General features: G+C 50.6%; 6 protein-coding genes across 6 annotated transcripts; 3 read left to right on the plus strand and 3 right to left on the minus strand.

The window, feature by feature from the left end:
• BKA67DRAFT_182042 (uncharacterized protein) lies at positions 1–2,533 on the minus strand. Its single transcript, XM_046095285.1, has 3 exons — positions 1,895–2,533; positions 1,316–1,828; positions 1–1,234 (listed from the first exon to the last, which is right to left on the minus strand). The coding sequence occupies exons 1-3, from the start codon at positions 2,051–2,053 to the stop codon at positions 341–343; spliced, it is 1,566 nt and encodes a 521-aa protein (XP_045961409.1). The 5' UTR covers positions 2,054–2,533; the 3' UTR covers positions 1–340.
• Positions 2,447–3,859, plus strand: BKA67DRAFT_655466 (uncharacterized protein; the record flags this gene model as incomplete). Its single annotated transcript, XM_046106760.1, has 2 exons — positions 2,447–2,505; positions 2,572–3,859. The coding sequence occupies 2 exons, from the start codon at positions 2,447–2,449 to the stop codon at positions 3,857–3,859; spliced, it is 1,347 nt and encodes a 448-aa protein (XP_045961410.1).
• Positions 3,860–6,018: 2,159 nt separating this feature from the next.
• Positions 6,019–7,535, plus strand: BKA67DRAFT_532404 (FAD dependent oxidoreductase; the record flags this gene model as incomplete). Its single annotated transcript, XM_046099525.1, has 4 exons — positions 6,019–6,265; positions 6,330–6,616; positions 6,672–7,260; positions 7,315–7,535. 4 exons carry the CDS (start codon positions 6,019–6,021, stop codon positions 7,533–7,535), a joined length of 1,344 nt encoding a protein of 447 aa, XP_045961411.1.
• A 176-nt stretch (positions 7,536–7,711) lies between these two features.
• BKA67DRAFT_590828 (family 76 glycoside hydrolase) lies at positions 7,712–9,252 on the minus strand (the record flags this gene model as incomplete). Its single annotated transcript, XM_046104625.1, has 4 exons — positions 7,712–8,260; positions 8,316–8,554; positions 8,615–9,100; positions 9,159–9,252. The coding sequence occupies 4 exons, from the start codon at positions 9,250–9,252 to the stop codon at positions 7,712–7,714; spliced, it is 1,368 nt and encodes a 455-aa protein (XP_045961412.1).
• Positions 9,253–11,447: 2,195 nt separating this feature from the next.
• On the minus strand, positions 11,448–13,031 carry BKA67DRAFT_532406 (uncharacterized protein; the record flags this gene model as incomplete). Its single annotated transcript, XM_046099526.1, has 1 exon — positions 11,448–13,031. One exon carries the CDS (start codon positions 13,029–13,031, stop codon positions 11,448–11,450), a length of 1,584 nt encoding a protein of 527 aa, XP_045961413.1.
• A 600-nt stretch (positions 13,032–13,631) lies between these two features.
• On the plus strand, positions 13,632–14,770 carry BKA67DRAFT_554504 (uncharacterized protein). Its single transcript, XM_046101992.1, has one exon. The coding sequence runs from the start codon at positions 13,885–13,887 to the stop codon at positions 14,548–14,550; it is 666 nt and encodes a 221-aa protein (XP_045961414.1). The 5' UTR covers positions 13,632–13,884; the 3' UTR covers positions 14,551–14,770.
• Positions 14,771–15,027: the final 257 nt, after the last annotated feature.

Below are 15,027 nucleotides of genomic sequence, written 5' to 3' on the forward strand. Positions count from 1 at the left end.
ACATCATGATCGAGTTGACAATATGCAAAGGGAATGGTCAGCACCTACCGAGGCAAAGAAGTACCCGAGCGGGCGCTGATAGAATGTGCATTGCTAAAAGGTGAAAGCAACTACGTGCAGCCGCGCATCACGATGCTCCACCCAAGCGTCATCTACCCATTTACATATACAGATACATGAATACATTTATTATGGTGTCATTTGATTGATTCCAGAGTCGTGAGCCTTTCCAATCATGATAGGGGTGTCGTCTCTTCATATGTACAGCCACGTTCCACAGCCACTCCTTACACGCTCTACTGCCATTGCATCGGCTGCGATTAGCCAGATAGAACGCAGATCAGTCCTCCTTCCAAACGTTGGCACCAGCATCATCAACTTTACCAACGGCGATGAATTCACTCGCATCGCCGTTCTCGCTGATGCTTCTCTCGCTGCCGCTACCTGTGTACGAGCTTTCGGTCCATGTGCTCAGCTCATCGACCTTTCGGATACCCATCATCCATGAAACCAGGCTCCTTGGTGCCCAACGTCCTACAAACCCATACAGGCCAGCTCCCAAACCTATGCGCACAACGCCGCTCTTCTCGGATCCATCAATGACGTCGAAAACGGAGTTGTGCAGGTCCCGCAGAGAACTGCCCCTCAGACCCCGGATTCGGCCAGCTGAGATGGAAGATGATGCTTGGGCCACGTAGTTCTTGCCGTATACATGCCGGGCTGCCTCGGGCCAGTTTGTTGTTTCCGCAGCTGGCAGCAAGTTGGAGTGTCGGGTGGGTACGAAACCAGCGAAGTCAAAAGTACCGAGTTTGATGTGAGTTACGGGGATGCCCAGCGGCCGCAGCTCGCCAGTGAGTACATCGGTGAAAGCCGACAGCGCTGAAGAGACTGTCGCCTCCGGTGCGTGAAACGGCGGGTTTATGGATGAGATGATGGAGGGTGTGAAGACGAGGACCTTCGGGCTCGTGGGCGTCTCGCCTGGTGGTGTTATCCGAGATGTCAGGAGGGGCAGGAAGGATTGAATTGTCAGGATCGGGTGGAGGAGGTGGGTGTTGAAGAGGTCGGCGAAGGAGGAGGGAGGAATGGTGGCGATCGGTGAGGTTTGGTAGTTGAGCGATGGTATCAAAAGCACCGAGGTCAGGGTCAGGTAGTTTGCTTTTGTCCTCGGGACGGCCGCATGTGGCGTCTGCAAATATGAGGCGAATCGTTCGATCGAAGAGCCTGCGCTCGGGGGCTGCGTTGTTGTTGCGGCGTCAGTCTCGACCTCGTTTCGTTTCTCGTCCGGGTCTCTTCCGGATCGGGTGGCAGCACTTACGTCGGTGATATCAATACTCAGGGGCTTGATGTCTGGCCTCGAGAGGTTCTGCACCATAAGCTCCTCGTCCATGCTGCCACAGACAACATAGACAATGAATCCTCGCCTCTCCAGATCCAACGATAGCGACTTTGTCAGGGGCAAGGTGGGCGACCCAGCAATGACGACGACTTCTGATCTGCCACCATTCCGAGCCCTCTTTGCCCGGCGCGACTTGCGCATCAGCTTGCTCGTCTTGACCGCCTTGTATGTGACATAGCCGATACTGATGACGACTATGCCGGTCAGGATCTTGTGTCGAACGACCCAGCCCTGCAGTCGCTCATAGGTTGTGAGGTGGACGATGGCAACGGGGGGCGGTCGCGAGGGTGGTGCTGGTCTGATGTAGTCGGGCAGCCACTCTGCTGTTGAGAGACTGTCTCGTACTTGCTCGGCGGCCTTCTCGACCGTCTTGTCGACGTACTCGGCAACCTCGCCCGAGTATCGGCGGATCTGGTTGGGCAGTGACGAGAGCTGTGAATCTCCGGTTAGCCGTTGTCTTCCTTGGCTTCACCCGGGGGCCAAGACAGCAATACATACAACGTCTAAGAACTGCTGGTCATCGGCGGACATGATGGGTAGTGATTTCTGGAGCGCTGGCAAAGGTGCAGGTGTTGCTGGCCGTCCGCATTCACCGTCGTAAGTCGGATGGGAAATCTGAAGCTCTGCCTTGTCGATAAGAAGCTGCGCTGAGCACATGCCCACGATAGGCTACCTAAAGCCCTGGAATCTTAGCGGGTGCCAAGGGTGCTCTCCACTGCACTGAAGGTGGCGTTGAAAGAAGTCCAAGGTTAGCACGCGTCGTCGAATCACAGGTGATGCAATATCGTGCCGCGCCGGCCTTCTCCGCGCTGCAGTGCTACTGTGGTACACACTCAGTGCAGCAAGTTGGCGCTGAGATGTCTGGCCCCACCAACTCATTCGGTCTCCTCGGTTACAGGACAGCATTGAGCAAACAGCATTGAGGTAGCCAGATCGTTTTCTACTGATTGCAACTCCGGCAGCCCACTTCCTCTAGTTCGACTTTCGAACGGCTTTGTTCTTGGTCGAGGACGGTGGTGCATGAGCAAAACTCTCCATGCCCCAACAGCCATGCCGCAATGGGCCGCCCAGGCAGCATATCCACCAAAGCTTGGAGGGATTGGCGGGCTGTAAGTATGCAACGACCACAACCTGACTGCTAGTATATGCCAAGGACCTCTAGAGAAGGGGATAAGTCAGAACCTCCGTAAGACCTTCTATCGCCTCGGGATTCTGAACTATCATGGATCACATCATCAAATCCGTCTTGCGGGTGCTCCGCAAGCTTCATCCATAGCCGCCGTGATCCATCGCAGCAAGCCTGGACTGCTCAAACGGGCAGTAGAGTCACCTAGTGAGCTCACCAACGCTGAGATCGCGCTCCGCCAGGCACGATACTGGAAGGGCTATTCGTGGAACGAGAGTCGTGCACGAGAGAAAGCTCGTGAAGCGCTGAACCCCGGTGCTTCCTGGAACATTCAAGGCCGTTACGAGGACCTCTGCAGGCACTTGGACGAGGTCAGAGCGCCTCTGTACGAGGCGAATGAGCTGGAAGCATTCGAAAACCCCCAGAAAGAATTTGTAAGGCGTCTGAACGAGCAACGCCAAGTAAATGAACAGAAGGATCTCGAAAAGGCCATGCAGAATACTCATCCTTGGATAAGACGCCTGTGGGAGGAAGATCTGGAAAGCCAGAAACAACCATATTGGGGTTATGCCGTCTTCTATGATCCCGAGATCGGGCAAAACATGGACGAGTCGCAGTTCGAAGATTATGATTGCCGTAAGGGTGGTGTATTGCGATGGGCTATGATCGCGATCTGCTGCGGGACAACTATCAGGGCGCGGTGGTTGATGCAGAAGCTAGATTGGCCTGTCGAAGATGTCTCCTCGCCACAAGAGACATCTGTCGCACAGGTGATAGTCAATGAACATGACAATGACTTGGACGGTGAAGTCGTGGATGTAAGCGAAGCCCGTGACGGAGACGAGGACGAGAACGAGGACGAGCATGGGAACGAAAATGGAAACGAAAATGGAGACGAAAATGAAGACGAAAGTGACGAAGAAGACAAGTCCATAGATTTGGACGATTACGTAGACGAGGATGAGAAAGACCTTTTCGAGAAACGTAATGAACGTGAGAAAAATGAACCTACAAGGCAGAACTTCGAGGACGAAGAAGAGGACGAAGAAGAGGACGAAGAAGAGGACGAAGAAGAGGACGAAGATGAGGATGACGGGGACGAAAAGCCCCAGAAGTTAGTTGCCATATTCCAAAAGCTACGGGAAGAGTTCAGGTTCATTCGAATCCGGCCGCGGAAAGAGAAGCGACGGGAAAGTGGTGAGAGTCATCTGAACAATATTTTGCAGAACGTAATTCTGTTCATCGACCAAGATTCCGCTGACTCCGTCACGTCAAAGTACAACAGTGTGGGCGGTGTGGGTTTGGGCAGTCGACCCAGACTATCATCCCGCTATTGAAGTACCATCCTCTGGCACCTTCGGCCAAGAGTCAGAGGTCTATCAAGGGTTTTCTGCGAGTGCGGTTACAACATCTTGTCCACAATTTTTACAACTTGCGACGATGGCACGCAGAGGAGTATCCGATGCAAACGCTATGGGAAGCCGCTCGAAACAGCAGAAAGCAGGCTTTCGTATCGGTAGATGAGGTGGAAGCAAAGAATTAGGTGAGATCAAGGGATATTGGCAGCGCTATAAGGGCTACTAGCACGATTGTCGAAGGTGGACAAAAACCTCTCGTGTATGGAGACAACATTTCATGGCAAAGCTGAATGTCTGAATTAGGCACAAGGAGAACCAACAATTCGTCACTTCTCTCTGCATGGGTTGCGCAGGAAGCTAACATTCGACTTGAGAGAGTGCCTCCCTCCTACGTTTTCTTCACACCGAGTCCAACCAACTCCTGTACCGTCTGCATTTTTGGCTTCGATGCAGCACTGGGTATACTCATTGCATTTAATATTAGCAACGGGATCGCTGCTTGGCAGGACGGCTTTTGCTGGAAAGTGCCACATGTTACATCTTCCGTTCTGATAACAAATACCTTCGCTACAGCTCTTACAGGAATTCACAACGCAGAAGCACCCAGCTTGTCGCTTTACCGGAATTATGCTGAAACCAGGAAGAGCCTCTAGTAACTCGCAGGAGCATCATCATGTACTTTACAGCTGTATTCAGAGCGTTGTACGTCATCAACTCTTCCCATGTCATAAGATATGTAACACAACAAGAAGATGTATTATTTTACAAAACTATCGCCGGCATCACAAAGCTTACTCACTCTTCTCTTTATAGTACCTCGTCCATCCAACGGGAGACCAGCCTCCTGTCTTCTCGACACTCCAAGATCACCCTCCTAAACAGCATGCAGAGTCCACAGCCGGCAGCGGCTATACCCAAACCAATAATCAATGCCAGGCCCCCACCATGCCTGCCAAATAAGTAATTATCTCTCTTGTGTCTAAAGCCACCAGTCTGACTGTTGAGTACTAGCGTGTTGTTGAAATCTCCGGTCGAAGAAACTCTACCAGCCGGTGGAGTAGTCACAACGACTGCGATGTAGATAACGCAAGCGACAGTGCAGAGAAACAAGAGCCCTGCATGAACGGTTACTATGAAGGTCTCCGGCCTGAAAGGCTCTTTTAGTGTCAGATTTCTTTTTGTAGAACGGTGGGTATGGACAAACAAGACGAAATAGACCTTGATATTGACTGCTGAGTGAGTGGCCAAGCTGATTCATGCAAAGGAGCAGCTTGACCGTGTAACGTCACATCACCCAGGAGCCACTATCACAATATTTCACTATAGAATCAATCTCTATCTCTAGAATATTTTGGCATGTATATATTTCGAGAAGATTTCGGATACAGTGTAGAATTTCCATTGATCAATCCAGTCACAAGTGCAAAACTTGAAATGGTCTCGACTGCATAATTTTGATATAGAGCAGGACCCATGGCTGACGTTCTAGTTCTTATAAAACATCTACTGACATCGAGATTGCGGATCAGAAGATTCTTGTTGAGTCGTCATGTTCTCATTCGGTGAGAATCAATGACGCGCAACACCAGGCTGCCAGTAACTCATCGCTGCATAGGATAAATCGTGCGAATCAGTTGTTGCCATGGACAAATGGGAAACCACTACGATAACTCAAGACTTTCGTCGTCGACGGCATATTGGGCGCCAATTTATCCGATACGTTTGAGCGACACCATGTGGCAAGATGTTGCGCACTTGTTCAATAACCAGTCGCTCATTTTTCCGCAAGATAACAAGTTGCTGATCTCCCATTGGGTCTGGGCAGTATCCATACTTAAAGAGGCATGAAGACTTCCGACTCCTAAGGTCTTGTGTACGTATGCTTGTGACGCGATGTGCATGTGAACGTTGCAGCCTGGTCTGGTATCGGCGCGTTTTTCGAAAGCTGCCCCGTTTTTGTGCCTACCGACGCTACCAACACATCCCTTGCATACAACTTCGTGTCCCCCACCAAAAGGGCCAGAATCGGTTCGTTGTGAGTTTAAAGGATTTCGATACAAGCACTTCCCCCCGTTTCTTGTAAGTGTGCTGATCACATAGAGCGAGGCAAGCCTTTGAGATCGAGGTGTAGCCTTAAAATGTCTGGCAAATTTCCCACAGCGAATCCTACAGCCTCTTTTTGGCTCTCCGAACCCCATGAGTTACACGCATATCGTTCTTCGGACACAACACCCGATGGGTGCGATATCGCCATAATCGGCACCGGAATGGCAGGCGTAGCGTCTGCCTATCACATCCTGACCAAGTGTGCAGCGGAGCACCAGAGGCCCAGCATTGTTCTCTTTGAGGCACGCCAGGCATGCTCGGGCGCCACGGGCAGGAATGGTTAGGCCTATCTCATATATCACTTACCCTACTCGCAATGTGACAACCATTGATGTTCTCTCAGGTGGACACAACAAGAATCTTCTGACCTTCATCAAAACTATATATGATAAGCACGGCCCAGCTGTAGGCGAGGAATTTGTCGAGTTGATGGGCGCGCAGCGGAGAGCCATCAAGGCAACGGTTGAGACGGAGGACATTGAATGCGAACTACTCGTGAGGAGGTCGTTCGACGCTTATTTTGATCCCGTGCAGGCAGAGACGATGAAAAGATGGCTCTACGGCCTGCGCCACAATGGCGTTTTGTGGACGCAGGACATGCAATGGCTCGAGGGCCCAAACCTGGAAAGGGTGAGCGCTGGTGATAGTCTTCAGCCCACTTGAGAGTGTTGACAATAAGTTCCAGATCACGGGCGTTAAAAATCTAGCAGCAGCAGCCTGTGGTCCTGCCATCTCCTTGTGGCCGTATAAATTTGTCACCTCACTACTGGCACGTGTGGTCGGGATGGGTGCACTCCTCTACACGGAGACTCCTGTAGAGGTGGTCAAAACAAACGGTGACGAATCTGTGACGATCATTACACCACGGGGCAAGACGAACGCTAAGAAGGTCGTCTATGCGGCCAACGGCTATACTTCTTCTCTGCTTCCGCAATACCAAGGGGTTATCGTCCCCAATAAAGGACAGAACTCTATCCTGAAGCCCTCGGCGAAAAGTCATCATGGTCTCAACCTAGCACATACCTATAATCTCGTCTACAGCCCGACCGCCGTCGACTATCTCGTTCCTCGGCCGGATGGAAACCTCATTCTTGGAGGCGCCCTTAACAAATACTGCATTAACGCGCAGGACATGAACACGAAGTGGTTCGACACGGTCGATGATACAACTTTGATCGACGAAAGCGTAAAATCTTATTTTGATCATACAATGGCCAAGCACTTCCGTGGTTGGGAGGATAGCGAAGCCAACGTTGCGATGACCTGGACCGGAAGTGAGTGGTTCTATCGCCATAGTCTTATATATAGCTTCTGACCTACCATCATAGTTATGGCTGCGACGCCGGATAGTCTACCACACGCTGGTCTGGTGCCTGGCACCAAAAACCAGTGGATTATTGCTGGCTTCAATGGAGCCGGCATGACAATGATCTTTACTACGACGGCAGGACTTGCTGACATGGTTCAAAACGATAAAACTCTGGAGGAAACCAGCATACTCACTGCTTTCAAGACAACAGAAGAGAGACTTACAGTCAGGTTTCCCTGATGTCGTACGTGGACCTTTGTGGAGAGGAAGATAAACCCCTGAATTCGTTTAGGGCCAAATTCATATTACAGAATGGTAAAATGCCTGTCGAATAGTGGCATAACAAGAATTTTAAACGCCGCATAATATCCGTCTCACAACTCCTATAAAAAGCAACGCAAACCTCGTAATATTTCTTAATCAAAACTCATCCAGGCGAAAGCGCCGAGCGTACCCGCAATTATGGCCGCTGTTAACACGCCTGCGCCAGCCTTGTCACCAGTAGTGATGTCAGGCAGCTGCGTCAATTTTGTCTCGCCACTGCCCGCATTCACGTTGCCGACACTCGTTCCACCACTGGAGTTTGTTAATGGCGGGTTGGCCGCTAGTAGTGATGTGAGACCTCCGAGAACGTTCATCTGTTGACCCGCACCAACTTTGCCGTCGAACACACCTGTTGTCCAATGGAAACCGCAGAACCGGCCGTTATCGCCGCCCGTACACTGCACAACAGCACCTGCCACCGAAGTCTTTAGCACTGGCATAATTGTGTCATAGGTGAAGGGTGCCAGGATGGCAGTCGATGCCATCCAGCGGTGCAGAAAGCCCTTGAACGAGCGCATATCGGCATTGCAGTTGCCAGGTTCGCAGGAAGGTTCAAAAGCGATACCTCCGGGGAAGAAAACCTCGAGCGTACGGTCCAGAAGACCCTGGATTCTGTTTCGCCAGACTTCCTCGCCGTCGGTCTGTATCGTTTGATGAGATAACTACTCTGGAAAATGCTTGGAGTAGAAGACTTACAAAATTGTACATAAAAGCCGCTCCTTGCAATAACATTGCGGCATTATACGAGAATTGTGCCTTGTTAATATCGGTGCAGTCTGGGAGATGAGCACCGTCGTACACGTTCCAGTCCTTGTCGACATATCCCAGTCTTTCCATTAGATCGAAAGTCCGGCCTGCTAGCTCTCCGTATGTAGCGTTGTCTGTGTACCGTGCCAGGCGAGCGCCAATGTTGAAGTAGCACCCATTTGCAATAGCTGTCCCTGAATCAGATACATTCGTCCCTCCCATACCTTTGGATGCGCTCGTGAACTTACTGTTGATATAATCATATCCATTGTTTGTAGGATACACTTGCCATCTCAGCCCCCACTTGCAATTTCCCGACGGTACTCGTCTATCCTCGTGTGTCTGCTCGTTGAATACGGCCTGGGCCAACGATAGCCACTGCGGCTCTTCTGCTGGCGGGTCTGTAAATCCCGTCTCCGTAGCCACAAGCGCCGAAAGTGCCCAGAAAGCCTGATCGTCATTGCCCATGGATGCCGACCAGTTTCCAGGCATGAAATCTCTGTCGTCTCCTACTTGGAATAGCATGGCCGTAGTCGTTGTATCATCGTAGGTTTTGTCACCTGAGTGATGTCTATAGTCCAACAATGTACCCCACATAGCACCTCCTTGCCACCAGTAATAATCACCATCCGGAGGAGGTCCAGGTAGGATGCCGGGGACCCATCCCGGTTCGTCGCCGCGGTAAAACGTGAGAAGATCCTCTGCAACTTGCGACGCTGCTTGTTTGATGGATTCTGATGACAATATTGTCAGACCACGTCAAGCAATGAACTGGGTAGACTGCTCACGAACCTGGAGAATCGAGGTCGACTGTCAAAGCGGCATGGATTTGTTGCGTTGCCAGACAAAGCCCGATCAATACCGACCGTGAAGAGAGCCTCACCATACTCTCAAAGATTGACCCTCCAATTAAGGGACCTCTGTTATTCCGGAAAGGTGATTATGTATAAACAAAACGAATGACACGGAATAATAATGATGATGATGTTAATACAGGATGAGTATGGAAGCAAGTGAGCGCGAACTAGACGTGGTGGTATCAAGCAATTGTGAACCAAGACTTGAAGAAAGAGAAGTGACGATGGTGGACAATAAGAGAGTGGAACAAACCAAGAGGCAAAGAACTACCCAAAATACAGGCCTACAGGTTCCAAATCCCCGGCAACAACGGGAACGAAAGGCACTCAATGTCATGCCTGTGCCAAGATGCCCAAGACTTTGACCAGCGTTACCAAGAGAAAATGGCTCCATATCTCCAAGACTTTTTGGTGAACAAGAGCACGAGGCGGTCCAATTGTCAGCTTCGTGCTGCACAAACGGGTGTGCCAAGCTTAAGCTTATGGTTAAAATAAAGGAACGAGAGCCAGGATCCAAGCGCCTGGAGAATGAACCGTGGGCATCCTGGAAACCCCAATGCTGAACGGAATGGTGACAAAGGGGAGATGCCTGACACGAGTTGTAGAAAGCTGCAACAAAGCATGGCTCCTTGTCGCCCAGAGCCCACAGTGTACCAGCGTCTCTTGGCCCGGGCTGGGCAGATCTCATCGAGACAAATCAGACTTTCAGGTGCTGACTTATGTAGGCAGGCTGGCAGAACGGAACCGTGTCATTGACGTAGCAGACAAAAGAAAACATGCTCTGAAATCTGATTGTGTCTCTTGGGATACGCTAATGGTAGAAAAGGGGTATAACATCGTGATTTCGTCGTCGTGACCATCATTGTAATAAAATAAGAAAATAGTAAAGTTCAACTGCGAGGAGAAGAGCGCCCCTCCACGCACCCCCCAGCTCCCCACTCGCTCAAGGGAAGGCCCCCTGGCGATCTTGGATAGTGCCAGCCTGCCAAGACTTAGGTGCTCTAGTCGCATCTGTTGACGTACAGGTGACTGCCGAATCTGCCGAAGTGCATCGCATTGTTCCACGATACGAATATCGATCATCAATGCACCTGTCATCTGAAGACGCGAGAAAACCTAGCAGGGCTTACTAGGCCTGTTAGGTAAGCCCGGAGGCTTGAGACAGTAACGGCTTGTGTGAATTGTAAAAGGGCCACCTGTGCTACAAAACAGTGAGTGCGGTAGGTGCTAACAATTGGTATGCTATGTTTCTAAATTAGATTAAAGCCGTTGCAAGATGACAAATATTTTCATCGCCTTCCGTCGCTTGCTTCAGGACTCTCTGTGCTTGGGACAGCAATCAATTCAGCGGCCAACTTGCCTTACTCAGCCGTTATGGACAACGGCCATGTTAAATTCAAGCAGCGGTGCTTGGAGTTGAGTGTACTTGCGACAAGTAGCTGCGGAGGAGGCAAAACATTTGGGTATTATCAGTTAACTGTTCATCATAAATTGGTGGTGTCCTCAGTCATATCACGAACTATAATGACAGGGCGGCTTCACTTCAAGTGTATCAGAATCACTGAAAACGAGAATCAGACGCATTGTATTGTTTCTGAGGACAAGGGTATGGCCACAGAAGGGTCAATGCCAGCAGCTACAAATCCAGACTGAAATAAAGTTCAAAAAGTTCAACGCTTCGCAAGCTCTTTTTGAGCACTATTTCCTAATCCTGTAATCCATGAAAGACGATGTCCTCCTGGCTGCTATGCACGCAAATGACCAAGTGTGTATCCACTATTTCTATAAAAAAATATATATATATAAACCCCCCACAGTTCCCTAACCTTTGACCTTTAACGCCGTGTCCTATCCCTATAGTGTATGTCGTGAGCGAAAGTCGTGAATGCCGGTTGATGGTATGCAGTGAAATGCAAAGTAACGATGATGCTTCTGTTAATGATGCTGTAAAATGTGATATTGTAAAATCCACTGTTTGTGAGATGTGCTGTTGTTGCCATCTCCATGGCTGATGTTGCTTCCTCGAATAGAGTTGTCGGTGTTGAGGTAGGCTTGTATATGTACCCCTTCGTCATGTCATTGGACCTTTCCGCTCCTGTGACCGCAGGAAGGTCTTCAGTGGTGTTTCGTGTCCCGCACGCTCGTGACAAGAGGGGGCAGTCTATATACGCAACCAAAGCGTGATAGACCACTAGGTAGTCTGGCCAGAATATTTGATTTGCGGTTACCCGCTCATGCGGAGCAATCTTGTCCTGAGCCAGAGAATAAAAGAGGTCCAGGCGCCGTGAGTTTTGCGCTTTGCGGTTTTGGTTCGCCTGGATGATTGGAACGAGACATGACGAGCAGAACCACCTGCCTGGCTACCAAATGCGGGCGGGCTCTGATTCTGCATTGTGTCATAGTTACTGTTCGCGACCTTTTCGTTCTCGACGACGTGCTGTACACGAGACATACTTGGTCGACCGCTGCTAGTCGAGCTCGGCTTTCTGTTATGTTTACTGTTGGGTGGCATAGCTTCGGCCAAAGCAGCAATTTCTTCGAGCCGCCGCGCTGTGTCGGCTTCTTTCCGCATGGCAGCAGCTCGTCTCTCAGCCTCTTGTGCCCGCTTGTTATCCGCACGCTCTCTCTGCTTGATTTCTTGCCGCGCGTATCTTTCTTCTTTGGCCTGTTGTTTGGCTTGTATTTTTCGCCTGGCCTCGCGGAGGTGCTCGGCTCTTGTAGCCGTGTCGAGGTCGGATTTGGCGCGAAGACGAGGGAAGCCAACGGCTTCAAAGGACGTTCTTGAGAATGGCGACATGGATGCTACAGGGCTTGTGGGGGAGGCAACTGGGTTCTTCCGTTGCTTCGAAGTCGGTACATTCGTTGAGCCCGAAGAGTCTTCGTCCAGGTACAGGTTGAGTTCAGACTGGCTGGATACATGTGCGAGGCGAGAGGATGTTGCAGGCGTGGTTGACATGGATCGCATTCCGGTGTTGACACGCAAAGGTGCATGCGCATGCGAGTTTGGAGTTGAATGCGCATGCGAATGTGCATGTGATTTTGTGCTATCCGAGTAAGATGAGGTCCGTTGACTGGCGAGCGATGGGCGTTGCGGCTGGGAACTGGGGCTTATCAGAGTCGGTTGTGAGCAGGCCTGTGGATTTGAGTTCGCTGTGGGGGAATGATGTTGGTGTTGTTGAGAGTGAGTATTGCTGCTCTGGTTGTGGCTGCTGTTATGCGTGTTATTGCCATTGCTGTTGCTATTGCTGTTGCTATGGTTGTGTAAGCTTAGGCTGATATGGCTGGAGATGGGATCGACGTCGTAGCTGTCGTCGTCCTCGGTAATTGTGGGCGAATAATCGCGGTCAGCAAAGGAAGCCAGCGAATTTGCGTATGGCATGGTCAGAGGAGGGGTCGCAGTGCGCAGAGGCATCTGCTGGAATGGGTGTACAAATGTTGTACCATTTCGGATTGCCAAACCACTCCCGCTGGCGGATGTCGCAACCGAGATATGGCTGTTGCCACTGATTGAACGCGAATGATGGTATCGCCGCCCGCCGCCTCCAGATGCTTCTGTATAGGCAAAGCTCACATCTTTAGAGGAGCCGCTTCGAAGGGCACCCGACTCATAGAATGACGAACCGCCCCATACGTCGCTTCGGTATTGCTCATCCTGCTCTTCCCAGCTGCGATCCAAATCTATCGAGCTCTTTTCCGATTGTGATAACTTCTTCAATATAGGCTTTACCACCTTGTGTTTCGGCTTGCCGTACTTTTCGCTCTCATTGGAGATAGACCTCAGAGCACTGAGACCTTGAAAGGACGCCATGTCGATTGGCCCAGATGCATAACCAATCCACTAAACCAAATTGCTAACCGCAACCTATGACAGACTTGAGGCCTTGGATCTGGCCGCGAGTGAGCGGGATCAGAAGGCACGCAAAGGGCCACACCCGTATCACCTGAACGAAGACATTGGGATCGCGGTCCGATCTGAGTATACAAGAGACTTTCTATTGCGGTTTCGGGGTCGGATTGGACGTTAGATCTGTCCACGCTGTGTCACAACACTGATCCAGAGATTCTGTGCAGAGACGCTGATCATAATAACATTTGGACAAGTCGATGATGCGACAGGAACAAGTCGCGTTCTATGTAAACGACGAGACTGTGGTTAATCAGGTTTATTGATTGAACCAGGAATAATAGCGGGAACACGGCATAGGTGGAGTTCGAATGGAATGATGGGAAGATTACGAGGCCCCAGAGGCGGAGGAGTCGGCGGTGTCTTTTGAGTGAGAAGCGGGGGGGATAGACGACGATAACAGCATGGGCCAGACTTGCAGCTTGGACGATGAGGCACAGCACACACTATAAATTTGAGTTCACATAGATCCTGGGCCAACCGACATGTGCCAACGATGCATTTGTCACTTCTTCTGGCTAGATAATGAGAGTGAGAGTTCAGCCTCATTCCCCCCTCCTTATTATTAGTTTGAGCATGTGGGGGGGTTTTCTACGAAAGCTGGTATAACCTCTACATAAACAACTGCACGCTATGCTGCACCATTTTGGCATGCGAGCAAGTGAAATCGGTTTGTGCCTCTCCGGCCATTCGTCGATCACAAGGGCCAAGGGGAATCCGACTGAACTGAGGGGGAAACCAGACAAAGAGTCTCCTGATGGACAGGGGTCAATACAGCACTATTGAACGGGGAACAAGCCATTGGGACCATTGGAACACAGCGACTCGTCGAGGCCATCAGTGGCTCTTTGGGAAGCTGAGCCGGCTGAGTCCGCCACAAGCCACCAATAGGAATCAGAGGAAGTCGTCCACGGTGAACTCGATCTCCATTCACTATCCACCATCTGTGCTTTCTGCAAGATCCATAAAGATCCATGATATGGAGCTTATGAGGGCCTTTCTCCCTGATCGAGCCAATCGAGATTCAAATGCTAAATACTCTCACTATTTACTGATTGTCACACCGCAACAACATACGGTGAACTTATCTTTTGTTGAGACCTTGAGTGTTTTGCTGCCACGGCAACTGTTGCAGTTTCCGCCGCCCGTCGTCCGCTCGGGACGCTTCCCCGCTCGACCCCGGAATCGTTCTCTGTATGAAACATGCCAAATGCTCGTTAGGGATCACGGGAATAGACCCACGAATTACTCATTGAGGTATCGTCGTCTGACGGTGACCTGCCGTTGTAAGACACTGGGTCTAGAAGAATCCTCTTCTTCTTTCCAGAATGTTTTCCGAAGCAAGGGTGGCTCAGATAATAACAAAAGCACGAGATTTTCAAACGCCTTTCAAAGGGGTAGCCGAAGCTTATGTCAATGTTGATTAATTATGTCAGCCAGGCCTTGCTGACGGACTCAGCATCAGCCCAATCATGGCATTGGGGTAAGTACTCTTGGCTGGTCACTAGAATCGACAAAGCAGTCCGATCAGAGAAGAGCCACAGGATTGCGCCTTGTCGCCCTGGATAGTGGTCCAGCAGGTGGTTGACACAAGAATTGGCGCAGCGGCCACTATAGCTCACTGCTCACTTACTATGTAACAGTGCGCCAATTCTTGTGGTGTCGACCACCTGTCTAAGGTTAGTTTAAAGCGGGACGAGTCATCTTGGGTCCACCATTTTATTTCGGAACCAGTGCGAATTTTCACGTGCTTTCGAGCCTCATCGCCACTAAGGGGTAAGCTCGCAACGCACACAACACTCACAGGCCATTCAAGAGGTTAAAGGCAGTCTCTGTTTCGCGCCGATGGGCACTACAATCCATACAGCACACACAGTTTATACAGATATACTATAGGCGG

Source organism: Truncatella angustata, assembly GCF_020726525.1.
Source record: "Truncatella angustata strain MPI-SDFR-AT-0073 chromosome Unknown BKA67scaffold_2, whole genome shotgun sequence".
Taxonomy (NCBI): Eukaryota; Fungi; Ascomycota; class Sordariomycetes; order Amphisphaeriales; family Sporocadaceae; genus Truncatella; species Truncatella angustata.